Consider the following 22892-nt stretch of genomic DNA (forward strand, 5'->3'; position numbering starts at 1 on the left):
TATCAGACTTGCTGCTGAACTTTGAGTAGCGGAAAACCTCAGGAGCCGACCACTTGACAGGAAACTTGGATCCTGAGGAGCTGGTGTACTGATCATCCAGGACAAACCTTCACCCAGAGAGAGAGGGGATCAGGCACTGAATCTCCTTGTCCGTCCCATGATCGGCATGGTGTGACTGCCCAGGGATGTCACGGGGTGGGGGGTGTACAGACCCTGACTGGGCACCTTCCAACTGGATGGCATTAATATTGACTTCTCTGGCTTTCATTAAACCCCCCCCCCCAACTTCTTTCCCCCCCCCCACTTCACCCTCCCCCAGCCTCTGACTCTCCCTTCCCTGTCTCCTTTCTTTCACACAGTCATGATCAGTTCTCCCCACTCCCTTTAACAATTAGCCCTTGTAGTTGTTCTGGATCCCTTCCCTGGCCAACACTAGGGGTTCACTAGAGATTGTAATGAGTTTAACCTGCCAATTTGGCAGGTTTTCTAGCGTGCACAGGCCAATTGATGCTGGTCAATTTGTAAATGATCGATCGTCAGCACTTGTGTGCAATGGCCATCTTCCTTATCCATAATTCCCCCACGTTGCTGGATCCAACGATGGGTAAGAAGGATGGCTTTTGCTCCTGCCCCAACTCTGCTCCCGCCGGCCCGACAGTGTTAATTCCCCCAGCTGCAAGTGTTCCGACTCTGAGCTCATCCCGGCCCCAACAGCACCACCCCCCACTCCAATTCCATGGCCACCCTGGCCACTTACCATTTGGAGGCCAACACAGAGGATTCCCTGCAGGGCCCCCGGCAACATGGTAAGTGCGTGACACGTCACTCACGGCATCACTGAAGGGGCGGGAATGCCCTTAAATTAACAGGTAGCCGTTAGACCGGGCAATTTGTAAGGGGCTGCAGGGGCCCAATACACGGGTAGGAAACACAGGTCATGAGTAGCCCCCATTCGTAAATATCTAGTAACTATATTCTAGAGTTTCTGTTTTTTGATCATTCCACTTATCCTTGAAGGGTCAGGCCCGAAACATCAGCGATATATCTTTGTCTCCTCTGGGCGCTGAAAGAGCAGCTCAGTTCACCCACCATCTCAGTGCTTTTATTACAATCACAGCATCTACAAATTTTTGTGTTTCACTCAGGGTACATTTAAATAAAAAGTCTTGTTTTCTTTTCACCTCACGCAACATAAATATTTAAATTTAAATTTAGACATACAACACGGTACAGGCCCTTTCGGCCCACAAACTTGTGATGTCCAATTTACACCCAATTAACCAACCCCCCCACCCCCGTACGTTTTTGAAGGGTGGGAGGAATCCGGAGCCCCCGGGAAAAACCCATGCAGACACAGGGAACATACAAACTCCTTACAGACAGCGCGGAATTGGAACCCAGTCCCGGTCACTGGCGCTGTAACATATTACGCTGACCACTACGTGAACTGTGTCTCCGACCATTTGTCATATTTATTTAGTCGGTAGAAGTACAACCAGGCAGGGAACAGCAAGTACGATGAAACCAAAACCTATTTACTCACAGGGAAGGGGGCCATAAACATTAAAACATTAGAGTCCTAGTTGGGGGAGGGGGGTAGTGAAGGAGAGGGCCATAAGCCAAAATGGTTGGGAATGGCTGGTCTACAGACCCACGTTTGATCCCTACTCTCAGTGCTGCCTATGTGGAGCTTGCATGTTCTCCCCTTGCCCACATGGTTTTTCTCCTGTGGGCTCAGTTTCTTGCCACAGCTCAGGGGGTTAATGGGATGGGGGGGGGGGGGGGTTAAGTGTGTGGATGGTCAGCAAGGACTCACTGGGCCGATGGGCCTGTTTTCATGCTGCAACCCTCCACTACCCTGGGTATTGTCTGCTGAGGACCAGTGGCTGGGGAGGTTCATTCTGGTTCTCTCTCCACAGATGCTGCCTGCTCTGTGGAACGTTACTTCAACGATTTTACCCCAGTGAAACTTAGCCACAGGATAATTACCATGAATGTTCCATTACCTTGTCATTCCAAAATCAGACACTTTAATTATGAGCGAGTCTCCAATCAAACAGTTCCTTGCTGCCTGGAGAAAGAGTAGACAGAGGTTACTGCTCGCACACCGTGCTCCCCACCACGCTCCTCACCATGGTCCCCCCGCCACAATCCGCGGTCCCCGCCGTGCTCCCCCACCATGGTCCCCCGCTGCAATCCCGTCCCCAGCTCCCGCACCCACACTCCCCCAAAATAAAAATGGTTGAGGGTCGATAGGGCAAGGAGTGGCATTACTTGTCAGGGAAAATATCACAGCTGTGCTCAGCAGGACAGACCAGAGGGCTCATCTACTAAGGCCATATGGGTGGAGCTGAGGAATGGGAAAGGTATGACCACACTCTTGGTGTTGTATTATAGACTGCTCAATCATCAATGAGAATTGGCAGAGCAAATCTGTAAAGACATAGTAGACAGCTGCAGGAAACACAAGGTTGTGATAATTGGAGATTTTAACTTTCCACATATTGATTGGGACTCCATACTATAAAACACCTGGATGGCTTAGAGTTTGTCAAATGTTTTCTAATCAATATATAGAGCAGTGGTTCCCAACCTTTTTCTTCCAACTCACATACCACTTTAAATATTCTCTATGTCATTGGTGCTCTGTGATTAGTAAGGGATTGCGTAAGGTGGGATGTGAGTGGGAAGGGAAGGTTGAGAATCACTGCTCTGAACCCAATTGTTACCAAAATATTTTGCTTGAGAAAAATTGTCATTGGCCCATTTCCTTTGGAGATCTGAAACCGTGCACATAACGAGTCAATTAAGCACGATTAAAACAGTGGTTTTCAAATTTATTTCTTTCCACCCACATCCCACCTTAAGCAATCCCTTACTAATCACAGAGCACCTATGGCATAGGGAATACTTAAAGTGGTATATGAGTTGGAAGAAAAAGGTTGGGAGCCACTGATGTAGAGGTACCAACAACGAGAGAGTGAAATACTGGATCTCCTATTAGGGAACGAGACAGGACAGGTGACAGATGTATGTGTGGGGGGAACATTTTGGGTCCAGTGACCATAATGCCATTACCTTCAAATTAATTATGGAGAAGGATAGGTCTGGGTCTTGGGTTAAGATTCTAACCTGATGAGATCAGAAAGGATCTCGAAGTGTGGATTGGGACAGATTGGTGCTTGGTAAGTGGGAGACCTTCAACAGATCAGGATTAAAGACAAGGCTAAGAGGTATAAGGAACCTTGGTTTATGAAAGGTTTTGAGGCCCTGGTTAAAGAGGAGGAGGTGGACAGCTGATGCAAGCTGCAAGAAACAAGACATTGGTGAGTCCACATTTGGAGCATTGTGTGCAGATTTGGTCATCTAACAACAGAAAAGATATCAATAAGATAGAAAGAGGGCAGAGAGGATTTACTGGAATGTGGCCCGGTCTTCAGGCACCGAGTTACAGGAAAGGTTAAACAGGTTAGGACTTTATTCCCTGGAGTGTTGGAGAAAGAGGAGAGATTTGATTGAGGTATTTAAAATTATGAAGGGTGTAGATAGAGTAATTTCAGGCAGACTTTTCCCAGTGAGGTTGGGTGAGACAAGAACTAGAGGACATGGGTTAAGGGAGAAATATTTCAGGTGGTGAGAGTGAGGAATGAGCTGTCAGCTGAGGTGGTGGTCGTGGGTTGATTTTGACATTGGAGTAGATTGGATAGGTAAGTGTATAGAGAGCTGGGGTCTGGATGCACACCAGTGGGACTAGGGGGATTTGATGGGCTGAAAGGCCTGTTTCTGTTCTGTAGTATTCTATGGTTTTATGAATCTCTGTGTAAACCACTTCTTTGGGAGTGTGTTCCAGACTCCAATCCCTTCCGAACCCCTCTCAATCTTCTCCCTCTCACCTGAGACTGTGCCCTCTTAGAATCCCCCCCAACACCAGGGGAAGGGGATTCTATCGACCCTATGTATGCCTTTGCTGGCTTGCTCCCTTTTCAGCCTCTCCACTCTCTCCTCATAACTGACACACTTTGATACAGGCTCACGAAGCTGAATCCCACGAGAAGCAGCTCAGACCTTCCCTAGCCGAACCTTCCAGATGGAGGTTGAAATAGATGAGAGCTTTTACCAGGTCCCTGTGGATGAAGTTGTTGGACTCAAGATATTCCATGCCCTCACACACGTCCTGGCACATCCCCAGCAACACTGGATGGCTGAAAGATCCCCGATGGTTCCTGAGGTACTCTGACAAGCAGCCGTGCTCCATGTACTCAAAGACGAGGTAGATGGGGCTCCCCTGGGTGCAGATGCCGTACAACTGCACCAGCTTCTCATGAGAAAGCTTCCTGGCATCAAAGGGAAAAGCAATATCAGTTCTACAATGCTCTACAGTTCTACAGCCAGCAAAACGGTCTGGAATCACAGACCTGGTGTATCACAAATACTGCTGTCCAGACAGCCTGCTGTATTGGTGCTGTAGGTGGGAGGGTTCTATATCTGAACTGGTGGAGGAGGATAGAGGAAGTGCAGGTAGCAGAGGGGGAGAAGGGAAGGGCAGTCAAAAAACTGCTCCAGAAAGCTGTGGCCAATGGCCAGATGTGGCCAGGTGTCAGAGCCCGTGGCCAGATGTCAGTGTCTGTGATGCATTGATCACAAGAAATTGGTTTTGCAGGTGCAGCAGGTTATCGAGTAGGCCAATGGGACGTTGGGCGTCATTGCTGGAAGGCTTGAATTTAAGAACAGGGAGATTCTGCTGCAACTGTACAGGGGACTGGTGAGGTCGCACCTGGAGCACTGCATGCAGTCCTGGTCTCCTTACTCGAGGAAGGACGGACTGGCTTTGGAGCAGTGCAGAGGGGTTCACTCATTGATCCGGGGAAGAAGGGTTTAGCCTATGAGTCATCTGGGATTGTACTCGCTGGAATTTAGAAGAATGAGAGGGGATCTTATAGAAAAGCATAAAATTTTAAGATCGAGGTCGGTAAGTTGTTCCCATGGGTGGGGGAGATCAGAAATAGGCGACATAACCTCAAGATCCAGGGGAGTAGATTTACGATGGAGATAAGGGGAAATGGCTTTTCCAGAAGGTGGTGACTCTGTGGAATTCACTGCCCATTGAAGCAGTAGAGGGCAACCTCAGTAAATATATTTAACGCAAGGTTGGATAGATTTTTTTACATGGTAGGGGAATTAAGGGATAAGAGGAAAAGGGAGGTTGGTGGAGATGAGCGGATCATCAGATCAGCCTTGATCTCATTGAATGGAGGAGCAGGCTCGAAGGGCCAAATGGCCAACTCCTGCTCCTATTTCTTATATTCTTATGTCAGTGCCTGCAGGCAAGTGGACGGGTGCCAGGGCCAGTGGATGGATGCCTGCAGCCCGTGGGCGGGTGGCGGGGCCCGCGGGCGGGTGGCGGGGCCCGCGGGCGGGTGGCGGGGCCTGCAGCCAGTGGCCACGTGGCAGAGCCAGTGGCCCGATGTGGCCAGATACCAGTGCTCCTCTGCTGCAGCTGTTGAGAACTGCCTCCAGAATGGATCTAATAGTGTCCTCAACTGAACTCCATGGCCTTCCCACCCCATAACCCTGAGCCCTGGTGAATGAGGAGAGGGTGGGGAGTGGGTGGAACTCACATCATGACCTGAGCTTCCTCAATGAAGTCCTCCTCTGACATGGCTCCTTCCCGGATCATCTTGATGGCTACTTTGTACCCATTCTTCCAGTAACCCATGTGCACCACTCCAAACTGCCCACAGCCCACCTCCTCCATGAAGGTCAATGCCGTTGCTGAAATCTCCCAAGCCCCTAGAACACACCACACATCGTACACTTCACATTTTTGTAATGACCCACAAAATCTCCTCCTGGAGCAGACACCCCTGTCCTCCCAGTCCCATCCTTCCAATATCTATCCTCCATTGAGTCCCACTCACTGCACACTGGCCTGGAACCCCCTTCCAACCTCTGTGCTCCTTAACCTCCCTCCTGGGTCAGCTTGCTGGTCTTGCAGTGTCTATAGGAAGTAAAGAGGTAAGTCCAAGGGGCTCAGGCCCAAAAGGTCAGTGATGTATCTTCATCTCCTATGGTCGCTGCGATACCGGCCGAATTCCTCCAGCATCTCTGTGTTTTACTACAATTACAGTACCTGCAAACTTTCGGGTTTCACTTAGAAGGTCATCACAAGATATACATAGGAATAGAAGCAGGCCGTTTGGCCCATCAAATCTGCTTCACCCACCTGATCATGAGCGGAACCATCCACCCACTCAGCCCCACTCCCTGGACTTCTCCCCGTAACCTTTGATGCCCTGACTCATCAAATACCTGTCAATCTCTGCCTTAAGGACACCCAGCGACCTCCCTTCCACAGCCACCTATGGCTACAAGTTCCACAGACCCATGACTTTCTGGCTAAAGAAATTTCTCCACTTTTCTGTTTTAAATGGACGTCCTTCAATCCTGAAGTTCTGCCCTCTTGTCCTCGACTCCCCCGATCATGGGGAACAACATTGCCTCATCTACTCTGTCCAGGCCATTCAGCTTCTGAAATGTTTCTTTGACACCCCCCTCATCCTTCAGTACTGCAACGAGTACAGTCCAAGAACTGACAATCATTCTTCACATCCCCTAGCTCTTCTACCTGGAATCTCCAAAAATATTGCAGTCAGTTTGTCAGACACGATTTTTGTTGAAGGAAACCGCTGACTCGGGCCGATCTTGTCATGCACCTCCCGGTATTCCGTAAACTCATCCTTGACCATTGACTCCAACAGCTTCCCAACACCGACATCAGGCTAATGGGTTTATAATTTCCTTTCTTCTGCCTCCCTCCCTTCTTAAACAGCGAGTGACATTTGCAATCCTCCAGAACCACGTCAGAATACACTGATTCCTGGAAGATCATCACCAATGCCTCCAGTCTCGACAGTGACCCCCTTCAGATCCTGAAGGTGCAATCCATCTGGTCCGGGAGACTTCTCTACCTCTAGACCATTTAGCTTCCCAAGTACCTTCTCTCTCATGATCTGATAAGCTACTGATGTGTGGCAGGTAACTCCACACATATTTACCATAACCACCTTATAATAATTTTGAAAATGGGGTAATTGCAAACCTCCCAAAGTGTACTTCCAAGTCAATTTATGCATCGCTACTCTTGCTAGTTTTCCCTTCCATAGAAATTTTCGGACTACTTCATTGAAGTCTTGAAAGAAAGATTTTGAAAGAAAACAAGGAATCGATTGAAAAAGATATTGGATTCGTGGAAAGATATTCATCTTAATACAATTTACTCGATCTATTAATGACAAAGGTAAATCCTTCCATTTAATCAAATCAGCTTTGATCTTTCTCATTAACGGTACGTAATTTAAATTATACATTGATTGAATATTTACATCATTCATTATCCCTAAATACTTAATTTTATCAGTCCAATGAAGTTTAGCAATTTGTCTGCACTGGTCATAATTTCCTTCAGAAATTGGTAATATTTCACTTTTATCCCAATTCACTTTATATCCTGATAATTTACCATATTGTTCTAAACATTCTTGCAAGTAAATTAAAGATCATTCCAGTTTAGTTAAATATATCAAAACATCATCTGCAAATAAATTAATCTTATATTCCTCATCTGCTAACTTTATACCTCTAATATTTGCATTCTGACTAATAGCCTGAGCTAATGGTTCAATGACCAACACAAATAGAGCTGGCAACAGAGGACAACCTTGACGAGTTGAACACGATAATTTAAAGAAAGAAGAGGTTTGACCATTTGTTGCCACCCTAGCTACAAGATTATTATATAATGCCTTCACCCAACCAATAAAAAAAGGGTCCAAACATATTTCTCTAACACTTTAAATAAAAAATTCAATTCAACCCTATCAAAAGCTTTTTCAGTATCTAATGCAACTACCATTGGTAAGTCAGGTTGCTGTCATGAAGCGTTGATCAGTGAAATCACTCTAAAAATATTATCAGAAGCATACCTATTTTTTATAAAACCAGCCTGATCAACATGTACCAATTGTGGTAAATACTTAGCAAGTCTATTGGCCAATAATTTTGCTATTATTTTATAATCCACATTCAATAAAGAAATTGGCCGACATGAAGCTATCTTTTTTTTGTATAACTGTTGTTTATTGCATTTAAACACAAATCTGGTTCATCAGTTACCTGATGAAGAACATCCATAAATAAAGAGGACAGATAATCATAAAAAGCTTTATAAAATTCAACAGTGAACCCATCATCTCCTGGAGATTTCCCATTAGGCATTTGTTGAATAACATCCTTTATTTCTAAATCTGTAAAAGGATAATCTAATTTCCTCACATCATCTTCCCCTAATATTGGCAAATTTAATTCTAACAAAAAAGATTCAATAGAACCATCTTCTCGAACTCCCTCAGAAGCATATAATTTCTGATAAAATGATAAAAATTGGTCATTGATTATTAATCGTATGTTAGATGTTTCTTGTCCCCTTAGTTGGGCCAAGGTAGAATTGACTGGTATACTGGAACCTTGTCCACATCAATTTGTATTTAAATAGAATTCTGTTTTATTACAAAGATATAATGTACCAGTTTTGAAACACTTATTAGGGATTTGGACTAAAAGGAACTTATTAATAGGCTCAAAAGGTAAAATATTGGTTCAGGCTCCAATATATCAAAATAAATTAATTCCTTTTACATGGAATAATGGATTTTTAAGAAATTGGCAGATTAAAGGAATAAAGTTGTTGCAGGATTGTTTTGAAGAGGGTAAATTTTTATCATTTAACCAACTTAGAGAGAAATTTGGAGTTTCAGAGAATTCTTTGTTTGTTTATTATCAAATTAGAGCATTAGTGAAAGAAAATTTTGGAAGAGAAATGAAAATTCCCACGTTAACGAAATTTGAGTTTATGATTTCTCATTTTTCGGATAAGGGTTTTATTTCAGAGATGTATGCGTTGTTACAAGATACTCTGGATAAAATAAATTTAGATAAATCCAGGATTAAATGGGAAAATGATTTAACTTGTGATATCGATCAGGCCGACTGGGAAATGATGTGTTTGAAGCTCTGAATAAATTGTTTAATGTAAGATACAGTAATGATTAATTATAATTTTTTGCATCAGTTATATTTAACCCCTGAGAAATTGAGAAAATATGGATGTAGTAATTCAGGGTTGTGTTTTAGATGTGGATCATGTGTTGGAACTTGCTTACATTCTGTTTGGCTTTGTGATAAAGTTCAATATTTTGGTATAAAATTAGGGAATTTCTTCAAAATTTGTTTAAAATTCAATTTTTATTAGATCCCAAAAAATTTTTGTTGGGTTATATTGTTCCATTTACAGACTTGGGGTTAGATAAGTTTCAGACAGTATTTCTGCATTTAGCATTGACAGTAGGTGCATAAATGTGTTGTGACTTGGAAAGACGAAGTTGAGGTAAATGTAAATTGTTGGCAATAATGAATTGAGGTTCTGTATTTATATGGAAAAAAATAACAAAATCTGCATGATACATATGATTTTTTTGTTAAGATGTGGTCGCCTTATTTGAAATGTATGAATTTAGTAATATCTTAAACTGTGATAAATATTTTCTTTAATGCTTCCCTTGTGGGGTCTGTTGGGGGGGGGGAAGGGGTGGGATAGTTGAAGTTCTAATTTTTATATTATGGATTTTGTAAAAGTTTTTGTTTGGAAAATATTAAATGAAGTTTAAAAAAAAAACATTTACCATAACTAAACCCTGCCGTCGTGGGGGCTGTTTCTCTCCAGGAAGACACAGGATACCTCAACCGTGTGACCAGACCTGCAACAAACAAGGGTCTGATTGAGCAAATCCCCAGCAGCAACATTTAATGGACAAGGTTCACTAAGGAGGAATAACTCCAGCACAGATTAACCTGCGACCACGAGGTCTGGGCCCACGATGGCAGTGCCTATGTTTGGCAGCAGCCACGAGGGGTTGCAGACTTTGGGGAAGCGGAGCATCAGAAAACGTGGAGACCACCTCCCCATCTGAGAAGGAGAAGCAGAGGAGACAACCCACATGACAGTGCCCACGATGGTGGACCAGCGAGGGGCTCTGAGGTTGAAGGAAAAACAGGTGGCAGGCTGTTGGTGGCTCAAGCCAAGGAACCCACACAGGCTGTGGGCAACAGCGGTCAAAGATCTCACTCGAGGCTGCGGACAGCTGGAGACAGACCAGGGGTGGAGGTGGGGTCAGGTGCGGTCGATGTAAGGGGGTAGGGGAGGGGTCGGGGGCAGTGGATGTCCAGAGGTGGTGGGGGCGAGGGGTCTAGGGGTCAGGGACATCTTGGAGTGGTGAATGTCCAGGGGGCGTGGGCAATGACTGGGGGTGGTGGAGGGGGGTCAGGGCGTGGGGGATGTCCGTGGTAGGCAAGGACAAAACACGGAAGGCAGACTTGTGTCCACAAGCCTGTGGTGAGGTGTGCGGCAGACCAAGCTCTATGGTTCCCCAGGCAGGTACCAGGCCAGTGCTGCTGTACCTGCTGCGTTATGTTGATGGTAGGTGATCAGCTCCGGGATGGAATCAAAGACGTGCTTCTCCGCCAGGTAGAAGCGTTTGTGAGGGTCTGCAATCTCCTTGATGTGGTAATGTTTCACCCCAGCACTGCATTCACTGTGGGGGATAAAGAAAGACTCAGACCAGAGACTTCCTCCCCCTTCCTCCCTCCTCTCCTACCCCTGCCCCTTCCTCCCTCCTCTCCTCCCCGCCCCTCCTCTCCTCCCCTCCCTTGCACCTTTTTCTCTCCTCTCCTCCCCTGCGCCTTCCTCCCTGTTCTCCCTCCCCTGCCCCTTCTTCCCTCTTCTCCCTCCCCTGCGCCTTCCTCCCTCTTCTCCCTCCCCTGCCCCTTTTTCCCTCCTCTCACTCCCCTGCCCCTTCCTCTCTCCTCTCCCTCCCCTCCTCCCTCTGCCCCTTCCTCCCTCTCCTACCCCTGCCTCTTCCTCCCTCCTCTCCTCCCCCAGCCCCTTCTTCCCTCCTCCCCATCTTTTTATTCAGGCACTGCCTGTTTGCCCAGATCCCTGACTAAGGGTCAGGCCCGAAACATTGGTTCCCTTTGCCCACCCATGAATGCCAGGTGATCTGCTGAGTTTCCCCTGAAAAAGCAAGGGCTGCCAGGCCAGAGAGCTGAATGCCAGTGGTGGGAATGTTACTGGAGGGGATTCTGAAAGACACCACCCGGAGTATTGTGCACAGCTTTGGTCACGCAGATATGGGGAGGATGTCATTAAATTGGAGAGGGTGCAGAGTGATTCACAAGGGTTGCCGCCCTGGTTCGGTGGAAGTGCTGATGCCTTGTCAGTCCTGATTGCTTCTCTTCCCATCGTGGCTACCCAACCTGTTGAGTGTTTCTCGCTCATCCACGATTTGGTTTGGATTTCCACCACCTGCATTGGTTCGATTTTCATGTTGGTGGGGTTGATATTCTGCATGACCTGTTCCCTCTGTGATCAGTGCTAATTGGGTCCACACTCTGCCCGGGCTGACACCCCACACCCTGATCCCATCCAGAGCTTGATAGTTAGCGTCCCTGGGGACCTCTCTCTCCCTAGATAAAGGCCGTTGTCTCCCTGCCCCCAGGAAAGGTGGAGGTGATGGAGCAGTCCCTGCCCCCAGGAAAGATGGAGGTGATGGAGCAGTCCCTGCCCCCAGGAAAGACGGAGGTGATGGAGCAGTCCCTGCTGAGAGACAGAAGCACATCCCTCACCTGCTGGCTTTGGTGAAGACCGAGACGGTGTATGTTCCAGCCTGCCGCGAGTCCCTCACCATGAACCCACCTTGTTTGTCCTGGAACAGAGTCATTGTCAGAATGAATACAGACTCAGTCTTGTACAGTCAAGGCAGCCCCTCCCCAACTCCACAGCGACACAGCTCAGTATGAATACCAGTGAGATGTACTGTGGAGAAAAGCATTGCTTCAGACAGTGATCTGGCAGGGGAGTGTAGCTGAATGAGGCGTGATCTACTCCACATAGAGCAGTCACCAACCATGCAGAAGCAGCCCCTCCTGATAAAATGGGAATATTCTCTTGGGTGTCAACACCTCTGAAAACCTATCTTGGGGGCATCATGTTGATGAAATTAATTTTTAAATTTTGACATACAGCACAGTAACAGGCCATTTTGGCCCACGAGTCTGTGCCATCCACTTTACACCCAATTAACCTACACCGTTTTGAAAGATAGGAGGAAACCATAGCCTCTGGAGGAAGCGCACTCAGAATGACAAACTCAGTGCAGGATTCGAACCCCCGTTCTGATTGCTGGCGCTGTAAAGGGGTTGCGGTAACCGCTATGCCAACCGTGCCGCACTAACACAAAGGCTCGTCAACAGCAATACTTCATGAAGAGTTGGAGGAGATTTGGTTTGTCACCAAAAACTCCTGCAACTTTCTACAGGTGGACTGTGGGGTCCATTCTGTCTGGCTGCATCACCGTCAGGTATGGAGAAGCCAACGAACAGGCTATAGAGGGTTGTGAACTTGGCCAGTGCCATCACAGCCACCAGACTTTACACCATCGAGGATGTTTACAAGAGGTGGTGCCTCAAGAAAGCAGCCTCTGTCCTCCATCCAGACAGCAACTAATATCGATCTGGGGTCTCTGGTGGGGAAGGCAACATCCTTGCTGTGGATATTGGAACAATCGTCCTCCAGAAAGGAACACTGCTTTAATGACTGTCCGCGTGTGTAGGGGTCTCCAATTGTCCCCACCGTAAAACAGTGATAAACTCCCTCTCATACACAGTGGGCTTGGGAGCAGGTCCTGGGGGCTACAACCCAGCCCCTCATCCCCGGGGGATGGGGGTGTGTGGGGAAATTTTTGCCGGGGTGGGGATGTGCTGGAGCGTGTTTCCCCAGGGTGGGAGCGTGTTTCCCCAGGGTGGGGGTGTGCTGGGGAAAATCTCCCCACCCTGTCCCTCTCACCTCCCTCTGGAGCAATTGTTCAGCCTTGCTGCGGGTGATATTCTTGTTGTACCATCTGTGGGGTGGGCAAGACATGGTGGCAATGTCAGTGTGAGTGACTGTCTCCCCCGCACCCCCTCTCACCCACCACCCCTGCACCCCTCCTCCCCACACCCTATCCCCACCCCAGACCCCCTCACTCTCCCACTACCCTCGCACCACCACAACCCTTGCACCCCCACAACCCTTGCACCCCCACACCTTCTCAACCCCTCACTCTTCCACTACCCCCTCACCCCCACATCCAACCCCACACCCTCCCCACCCTCCTCCCCATAACCCAGAAGCTTTCCCTTTTCAAGCTCTCCAGAGCAGGGAGGGCATTCTGCCCTTTGCAGATACCCTGCCCTTCAGCAAGGCCCTGAACGTCCAAAGACCCCCACCCACTTTCGGACCCCAGCTGCCCCATCAAGTTGTCACAGTTCTGAGGTCTGTGACACACAGCCCTCCCACCCCTCGCCAGAACATTCTCCCTTGCCTGATTGGGGGGGGGAGCCCAGGACCCATTCCCCTCCCCCCGCCCCTTCCCCACAGAGCGGTCTGGGTGGGGGCTAGCTGTGATGTTTAATGTTGCCCAGTCTAAGCAACATTATGGAGTTGGGGGGGGGGGGTGGTCTGTGTGGCCCTTCAACCCGCAACAGGGATAATGGACCAGGGGTAAGTGGGGACCTTACTCGTAGGCCTGCAGGTTGTCCGCACACTTCTCCACCACGTAGCTGCTGGGGATGTATCCCACCCGCCTGCCAAGGGAACAAAAAAGGTCAGCACTGGGAGTGGGCCCTCACCCCTCCCCCCTTACTCACCCCCTCCTCCCTCCCTATGGGGGGGCTTGAGTTACAAGGAGAGGCTTTTCTCATTGCATGTCAGAGGCTGAGGGGGTCCTTGTCACTCATGGGGTGCATAAATAAGGTGAATGGTCAGAAACCTTCCCCAGGATAGGGTTGGCTGAAACCAATGGGCATGGAATTCAGGTGAGAGAGGAACCTCAGGTGGGTGTGTGCAATGAGCTGCCAGAGGAAATGGGACTATTACAGTTTAAAGCCATTTGGATGGGTCCATGGACAGAGAAGGTTGAGAGAGATGTGGGCAGATGACAGGCAGAGACCAGCTCAGGACAACAACTTGATGGCCTTTGAATGGACGTTTCCTGAGGAGACCCTACTGCTCAAAGTGGATTAAATCTCAACTACAAACTGCAGATTCAAGGGGATTTAGCTTCAGGTCAACCCCGTTAAGCCCAAAATCTTCTGGAAGCTGAGAGACCTTGTCAGTTCCTTCCAACCTCCTCAATCTCTCAGCTCCTAGAATCCGGTTTTCTCAGAAGGAACCGACAAGGTTTGGATGGGTTCAACAAGGAGATAGAGGGGAACTGTGGGGATGTTGCTTCCCTGCACCAGCTCCACTTCCTCTGGCAGTTTTCAGAAACCCACCACCCTCTGTGAAAAATATGCCCCTCAGGTCCCCTAAAAAAAATTTCCTATGAATCTATCCCCCAATGCTGTGCCCTCTGCATTTATACTCCCCAACCCTAGGGAAAAGACCATGACAATCCACCACCTCTGGTGGTCCACAACAGGATACAGGCCCGACATGGGACCAGTGTGGATAGGTAGAAAGGCTGGATAGACAATGGATGAAGGGACCTCTGCTTGACTGCCGTTCCACCACACAGAGAGCAGCTCTCCCCCCCCCAAGACCCCGTGTCTCCCCCCCCCCCAGGACCCCGTGTCTCCCCCCCCAGGACCCCGTGTCCCCCCCCCAGGACCCCGTGTCCCCCCCCCAGGACCCCGTGTCCCCCCCCCCAGGACCCCGTGTCCCCCCCCCCAGGACCCCGTGTCTCCCCCCCCCCAGGACCCCGTGTCTCCCCCCCCCCAGGACCCCGTGTCTCCCCCCCCCCCAGGACCCCGTGTCTCCCCCCCCCAGGACCCCGTGTCTCTCCCCCCCAGGACCCCGTGTCCCCCCCCCCCAGGACCCCGTGTCTCTCCCCCTGGACCCCGTGTCTCTCCCCCAGGACCCCGTGTCTCTCCCCCAGACCCCGTGTCTCTCCCCCAGACCCCGTGTCTCTCCCCCAGACCCCGTGTCTCTCCCCCAGACCCCGTGTCTCTCCCCCAGACCCCGTGTCTCTCCCCCAGACCCCGTGTCTCTCCCCCAGACCCCGTGTCTCTCCCCCAGACCCAGTGACCACTGACCACCTTCTCACACCCCACTGGATCGCACTCCTGGCATAGTCAGACTTCATACTGTGGGGAGCCTTCCCTGATCTGTCTGCTAGACAGGTTGGAGGAGATGTTGTGGACCAGCAGACATGGTGGGTGGCATGGATAGGTGGATGGTCATGGTCTTTTCCCCAGGGTTGGGGAGTATAAATGGGGGATAGATTTATAGAAAAAATTTCTAGAGGACCTGAGGGGCTTATTTTTCACAGAGGGTGGTGGTTTCTGGAACAAGCTGCCAGAGGAAATGGAGCCTGTTTCAACACCCATGTAGGGCCATTGTGCAGGCAGGGGAGGTTCTGCACCTTTAAACTCCCCTGAGGGGCTATGTCAATGTGGGGAGATTGAACAGACTTGGACCCACACTCCTGGGCAGAGAGGTGGAGAGATGCCTAGGTAAAGGGACCAGTTTCCTGTGGACAGGATACAAATTTCACAGCTGGAGGAAGTCTGGAGAGGCCGAGGACCTCCATCAGTGGCCAAGAACATCCATCGTCACCAACAAATCCATTGGGAGTGAAATACGAAAGTCTGCAAACGCTGTGATTGTAGTAAAAACACCAAAAGGCTGGGTGAAATCAGCCACACTCACAGCATCCATAGACAAAGATCTATCACCGACGTTTCAGGTCTGAGCCCTTCCTCACAGAATAAGCCCGAGAAGGAACTCTCAGAACATAGACAATGCAGCCAGGGGAGGAATCCAGACCAACACAAGGGGTTCATTGGATATGAGAAGGGGGAGAGGTGAAAAGGGACAGAGGAGCTGGGGGAAGGTGATGGTGGAAGAAGTGGTAAGGGAGGGGTTTAACAAGAGTCAGAGAAGTTGATATTGATGCCGTCTGGTTGGAGGGGCCCAATCAGAAGATGAGGTGGTGTTCCTCCAATTTACAGGTGGTCTCATTCTGGCTGCACGAGACCATGGATAGACATATCAGTGAGGGAATGGGACGGGGAATTGAAATGGGCAGCCACTGGGAGATCCACACTACTGCGACAGAGCTGAGGTGCTCAGTGAAGCAATCTCCCAGTCTACATCCAGAGTTTCTGAAGTAGAGGAGACCACAGTGGGAACACCAGATGCAGTAGGTGACCCTGCAGATTCACAAGTGAAATGTTGCTTTACTTGGAAGGACCGTTTGGGGCTTGCGGTCACAGGGGCAGATCCCAAGGGGATGATTGATGGGGAGGGAGGAGTGGACAAGGAAGTCACGGAGGGAGCGGTCGCTGCAAAAGGTGGAGAGGGGAACTTGTGCCTTGTGGGTGGGAACAGGGAGGTGGAATCCTCTAATGGCTGGTGAGAGGTAAACAGCTGGGATGGGGTTCAGGGGAAGGAAGAGATGGAGTGTGGAGGAGGGATGGCTGCCACAGAGCAGAGGGGCCAAATATCCAGGGTCAACCAGTGGGTGGACTTACCCATTTTTGTCACGTGCCTGCCACCAGTTTGCATTAGTTTTGTTTATGATGGTATATTCTTCATTCTTCACCAGTGACAGGTCCTGTGTATTCTGGCTGTGGAAGTCGTAGAGTGCCACCACATCAGCTTCCAGATCAGGGGGCTCCGGGGGCAAAGGCTTCCTCTGGGGGCAAAGGTTAAAGCATCAGACTTGAATAGAGAGGGGTGGCAGGCAGTTGGGGGGGGGGGCGCAGAATAATTGGGAAGGAGTTTGGAAGGATGGGGGGAGGGCTTAATCAGATATTTAAAACTGTGAAAGGAATAGATTAAATTTAAATTTAGACACACACCATGGTACAGGCCCTTCCTGCCCATGAGCCCATGCCACCCAATTAACCTACGTTTTGAAGGTGGGAGGAAACTGGAGGCCCCGGGGAAAACCCATGCAGACACGGGGAGAACGTACAAACTCCTTTCAGACAGCGTGAGATTCAAACCCCAATCCTGATCGCTGGCATTGTAACAGCATGGTGTTAACTGCTACGTTAACTGTGCCATTTAGAAGCAGGGAGGTTGTTTCCATTGGCAGGAGTAAAACAGTAAAGTCTGCAGACACCATGAGGTTGAAGTAAAAACATGACGCTGGAGAAACTCAGCAGGTCAAAGAGTGAACTTTATTTAGCAAAGATAAAGATCCAGAACCAACATTTTGGGCTGGAGCCCTTCCCCAAGGTAGATTGGGTAGACAGCCAATTCAGGCACCTGCTGACATCTTGCTTATCCCTTGGGGAAGGGTTCCAGCCCGAAACGTTGTTTCTGGATCTTTATCTTTGCTAAATACTGTTTGACCTGTTGAGTTTCTCCAGCATTTTGTGTTTTTAATTTTGCTTCCACTCACAGCTGAGACTAGAACTAGGGGATGTAGCCTCAAGATTCGGGGAATTGTCAATGTCATGGCTATCTCTCGAGGTCAAGGGTGATGGCCTTCATTCCATTGATCTATTTATGGGTCTCAAGTGGTTTATGAGTCCAATCTTGGCTTTGAAAGATCTTTTGCATCCAGGACAGGTCATTCCAGATATCAGATCGGGTTTTGGTTGTTGCCGCCTCTCTTCCCATTGACTTCCCTTTTCTTCTCGTTCTGAACATCTGTTGGCTTCGAAAGTTGCTGCTCCTTCTCATCCAGAGTTTCCTGTCCTTGGCATTGGTTTCCCGATTATTGACATTAAATGTTACGTTTCTTCATGTTGGATTTTAAGACATCTTTGAATCTCTTCTGTTGTCCACCTCTTTCATGTTTGCCTTCTTTTAAGGTGGGAGTAGAAGATACGTTTCAGCAGACTTTCATCTTCCATCTAAACAACATGACCGCTCCTTCTTAGTTGGTTGATAATGAGGGAGGCTTCAGTGTTTGTCCTGATTTTGCTTCATTTAGCATGCTGACGTTAGTTCTTCTATGTTCTCAGCTGATATTTAAGATGTTTCGAAGACAGCGTTGATGGAACTTTTCAAGTCCCTTCAGATGTCATCGGTACATTGTCCAGGTTTCCGATGCATGCAGAAGTGCTGGGATCACCACTGCTTTGTACACTAACGTTTTGGTGTCCATTTGAATGTCACAATCATAAAAGACTCTTATTCAGAGACATCCAAAAGCTGTTCCAGAACATTTAAGATGATGTTGGATCTCATCATTGAGGTCGACATTGGAAGAGAGGTGTCTTCCAAGATACTGAAAGTGGTCGACATTTTCCAGGGTTGCTTTGCCAAGTTAAATTGATGGTTCTATCCAATTTGTCTCAGTTGGTGATAGTTGCCAATGATTTGAGTCTTCTTAGAATTGATGGTAAGTCCAAGTTTCGAAGCCAGTCAGAATCTGTTGTGGGTGGTGTTCTGAGAGAGCTGCAACACTGCTGTCATCTGCGTACTGGAACTCAAAGAGGGAACTTGTGGGTGTCTTGTTTTTGGACTTGAGATGGGAAAGATTGAAAATACGCCCATCAGTTTTGCAGACAATTTTGATTTCTGGGGGTAGATCATCCTTGATAATGTGGATGCACTAAAGATGGTGGACAGAGTTGGGGCAAACACACATCCGTGTTTTACTCCAGATTAGACTTGAAAAGGCTCACTGCTGCTGACCAGGACTCGTGGAGGAGTCTCAGGATCTGAATGCACTTTTCAGGACATTCATAGGTGAAGAGGATATCCCATAGGAGTTCCCCTGATACCGGGTCACAGGCTTTGGTAAGGTCAATGGATGCCATATACAAAGGTTGAAGTTGTTCACAACATTTTTCTTGCAGTTGTTGCATTATGAGGATCATGTTGACCGTTCCATATGATGATCTAAAACTGCCTTGTATCTCCCAAAGGATCTTCTTGGCTAATGGCTTGATCCACTTATTCATGATGTGGTGATGACCTTTCCTGTTGATGCTAACAGGGAAATTCCACAATCATTTTCACATTCAGATCAATCACCTTTCTTTCTAGATGGTAAAGATTGTGAGTCTCTAACATCTGCTGGGACATCTTCATTCTTCCAGACCTTGCTGAGAAGAGATGCAGTTGGTAACGAAGCAGGTTACCTCCAGTTTTGTAGACTTCAGCTGGTATTCCATCGAGTCCAGTGGCCACATTGTTTTTCAAGGTTTTGACTTGGCTTCTTCAAGTGTTGGGATTTTTCTTATGAAGTCATCGACAGGCTGTTTTGGAAAATTCTTCATCACGTTCCAGTATAATTAGATGGTATGATTTAGAAGATCTTCAAAGCACTCCCTCCATCGAAAATTGATGTCAGCATTGCTCTTCAGGATGGTTGAACCATCTTCGCTTTTGAGAGGGGCTTTACTGCAAGTAGATGGGCCAAAAATCACTCTGTGAATTGTCACCTTGTCATGGTGGAGTAGCTTGTGTGGTTCGAGATCCCAAGAGCAATGTCTTCTGGACATATGCTCCTGGTAGGGTCACCCATGGTCAAAGGTGAGGTCCCTGATAAAGAACAATTTGGGGGAGTAGGACTGACTGAGATGTGGAGGAACTGTTTCTCCCAGAGGGTGGTGAATCTGTGGAATTCTCTGCCCAAGAGAGCAATGGAGGCTGCCCCATTACATGTAGTTACATCAATCTTTTGCATAATAGAGGAATGAAGGACCATGGGGAACAGGCGGGTAGGAGGAGCTGAGTCCACGGCCATATCAACCGTGATCTTATCGAATAGTGAGCTGGCTCGACAGGCCGGACACCAACTCGTTCTCCTGCTTCTTACCTGGTTTGGCACTGGAGTTGGTGGAAGAGGCTTCTTGGCTGCAAACAGCAGGAAGGGACAACTTTAGGCATTTGCAACATTCAGTGCATTGCATCTTATCTCAATCATGAGAGAATGAGGAGCAGAGAGTGGGGGGCAATTGTACAGGCCAGTACAAGCCGTTAGGAGGTAACAGGATAATCCCACTCCCTGTGATGGGAGATGTACGGAACAGTAAAGAGGAAGGTGTTGGGACATTTAGTGAAAAGGGAGGCTGGAGGGATTGAGTGGGGACAGGCAGCATCTGTGAAGGGAGATGAAAGTCTCGATGAAGAGTCTCCTCCACTCCAGGGGAAACAAACCCAATATGCATCTGTCTGCAGAAAAGGCACAGAAATAACCGGGAAACAATGGGAGGACATAGAGGTACAGGGAGTGTGGACAGTCTCACACACACGCACAAACACGCGAACATACAGACATGCACACCGTGCACACACTCACATACATGAATTCACATGCATGCACGCAGGCATGCATACGAATACACACACGTAAACACAGACATGAACATGCACACACTCATGTATATGAATACACATATGCGCACGCAGACACATGAGCACACACACAAACACACATACACGTGTCCATGCACAGACATGCACATGAACACACACGCACACATGAACATACACGGAAAGAGATTGGGAACCACACCATGTCACAATCTCTTGCCACATCTGACCAAGTGTCAACTCTGATCCACTCTCTACAGATGCTGCCTGACCTGCTGAGTGGCTCCAGTGAGGGCAAAGACAACCTCACTACTAACCATGTGGTCTAATAATGCAATCCACCCTCTCCCCATCACTCCTCTCCCATCAGCCCCTCCCCAACATCCCCACTCCCCACATTGGCCCCTCTCCCCCCCAGCTCAGGTAATGATGAGTGGACTCGTACAGTCCCTGTTGGGATCATAGAACTGGCATCCCATGGCCAGCTTGTCGATCTGAGCACAGCACTGCCAGTGTCCTTCTGCCCAGAAGTTGGGGTGGTATTTGTTCATCAGGATATTGTTGTGCTTTGATTCTGAAAGGCAAAATAAAGGGACTGAGGAATGATGAGACATACAAGCTCCACGTTGTTCCATCTCACCAAGGGCAGTGCCATGCCGTCTCCCCACATCTATTCCCACCATTTCATCTCATCCCCTTCCTCCCACCTCACATTGGGGCCAGCACACTGCAGAGCGGCCAGTTACAACCCATGACCTTCCCCCACGTCCCACTCTCATCGCCCATCCCTTCTCCTCACCTTCCTTCAAGGCCATCACCCATTTCTGTCGACTCTCTTTACTGGGGGCAAATATGTACAGGTAATAATTTTCGTGAAAAACCTGTGAGACAGAAGGAAATTTGTCAGCAATGTGTCTCCAGACCTTTGTCACAGTCGTGTGTGATCTCACACCTTCTGCTCCACCTCTCCTACTGAACATGTCTGTGAGCAGTTCCCTGGAATGATCGGTCTGACCTTCACTCCAATGGTGATGGGACAACCCGACAGCTTATCAGCCTCACTCTGTACCCTTCCTGACTAAATCTCTCCATCAGCCCCTCTCCCAACCTCCTGTTGCCAGAGACTCCCCAGCTCCCACAGTCCCCCAGACTCCCCAGCTCACCCAGTCCTCAGACCCTCTTCCCAGCTCCCTCATTCCCTTCAGACCCTCTCCCCAATCCCTCTCCGAACCTCCTGTAGTAAGACACAAAAATCAGCAGAAGTTGTGATTGTAGAAAAAACATAGAAATGCTGGAGGAACTCGGCTGGTCTCACAACATCCACTGGAGGTAACGATATATCACCCACTCCCAACCCCTATTCCCAGCTCCAATGCACACCTCACTCAGCCTCCAGTCTGAAAATTGGAAATGTGTCCAGCACACCCGTCCAATTCACTGACATGTAGAATGTCAAATCTATTTCATATTTCTAGTCCAGAAGAACTCCATTGCAGATAGAAAGCAGAGAGTAGTGGTAGAAGGAAAGAATGCTGCCTGGAGGTCGGTGACTAGTGGAGGGGCCGCAGGGATCTGTTCTGGGACCCCTACTCTTTGTGTGATTTTTATAAATGACCTGGATGAAAAAGCAGAAGGATGGGTCAGTGTCTGCGGATGATACGAAGGTTGGAAGAGTTGTGGATGGAGCTGAAGGTTGGTGTAGGTTACAAGAGGATATGGACAGGATGCAGAGTTGAGCAGAAAAGTGGGAGATGGATTTCAATCTGGATAAGGGCGAGGTGATGGATTTTGGAAGGACAAACAAGGTGGCTGAGTACAGGGTTAATGGTCATTTACTTAAGAGTGTGGATAAACAGAGGGACCTTGGGGCCCAAATCCATATACCCCTCAAGGTCGCCACACAGATTGATAGGATAGTTAAGAAGGCCTATGGGATGCTAGGCTTCATTAATGGGGGATTGAGTTCATTAGTAGAGAGATCATGTTGCAACTCTACAAATCTCTGGTGAGACCACACTTAGAGTATTGTGTTCAGTTCAGGTCACCTCAATACAGGAAGGATGTGGAAGCTGTGAAGAGGGTACAAAGGAGATTTACCAGGATGTTGCCTGGATTGAGAAATAAGTCTCATGAGGTGGTTAACAGAGCTGGGACTTTTTGGACGGACCAAGTAATGAGAGGAGACTTGATCGAGGTCTATAAGATTAGGAGAGGCATAGACAAGGTGGGCAGGATCAGCAAATACCAGGGGACGTGTGTACAGTTAAGGGAGGGAAGTTTAGGGGAGATGTCAGGGGTAAGTATTTTATACAGAGAGTTGTGCGGGTCTGGAATGCCTTGCCAGGGATGGAGGTGGAGGCTGGAACATGGTTGATGGAAAATAGAGGGTTACAGGTTAGGGTGGTTTAGTACTTTATTTAGGAATATATGGGTCAGCACAACATCAAGGGGTGAAGAACCAGTACTGTGCTGTAGTGTTCTATGTTCTATTAACATTCCCCCCAGTCCCCATCACCTGACC

At 48.4% G+C, this 22892-nt stretch overlaps 1 protein-coding gene across 1 annotated transcript in view; it reads right to left on the bottom strand.

The window, feature by feature from the left end:
* Positions 1-22892, bottom strand: part of LOC138742954 (tyrosine-protein kinase ITK/TSK-like) — a 43263-nt gene that overhangs the window by 2432 nt on the left and 17939 nt on the right. Inside the window, exons 3-16 of the mRNA XM_069897827.1 lie at positions 21171-21252; positions 20817-20945; positions 19875-19912; positions 16624-16787; positions 13669-13734; positions 12956-13010; positions 11737-11816; positions 10513-10646; positions 9738-9812; positions 7100-7189; positions 5619-5790; positions 4118-4334; positions 2007-2071; positions 5-107 (exon numbers count right to left, since the gene is read on the bottom strand). Coding sequence (XP_069753928.1) covers positions 5-107; positions 2007-2071; positions 4118-4334; positions 5619-5790; positions 7100-7189; positions 9738-9812; positions 10513-10646; positions 11737-11816; positions 12956-13010; positions 13669-13734; positions 16624-16787; positions 19875-19912; positions 20817-20945; positions 21171-21252 — 1470 coding nt within the window. The remainder of the gene's footprint in view (positions 1-4; positions 108-2006; positions 2072-4117; positions 4335-5618; positions 5791-7099; positions 7190-9737; positions 9813-10512; positions 10647-11736; positions 11817-12955; positions 13011-13668; positions 13735-16623; positions 16788-19874; positions 19913-20816; positions 20946-21170; positions 21253-22892) is intronic.

This window comes from Narcine bancroftii, chromosome 9, assembly GCF_036971445.1.
Source record: "Narcine bancroftii isolate sNarBan1 chromosome 9, sNarBan1.hap1, whole genome shotgun sequence".
NCBI lineage: Eukaryota > Metazoa > Chordata > Chondrichthyes > Torpediniformes > Narcinidae > Narcine > Narcine bancroftii.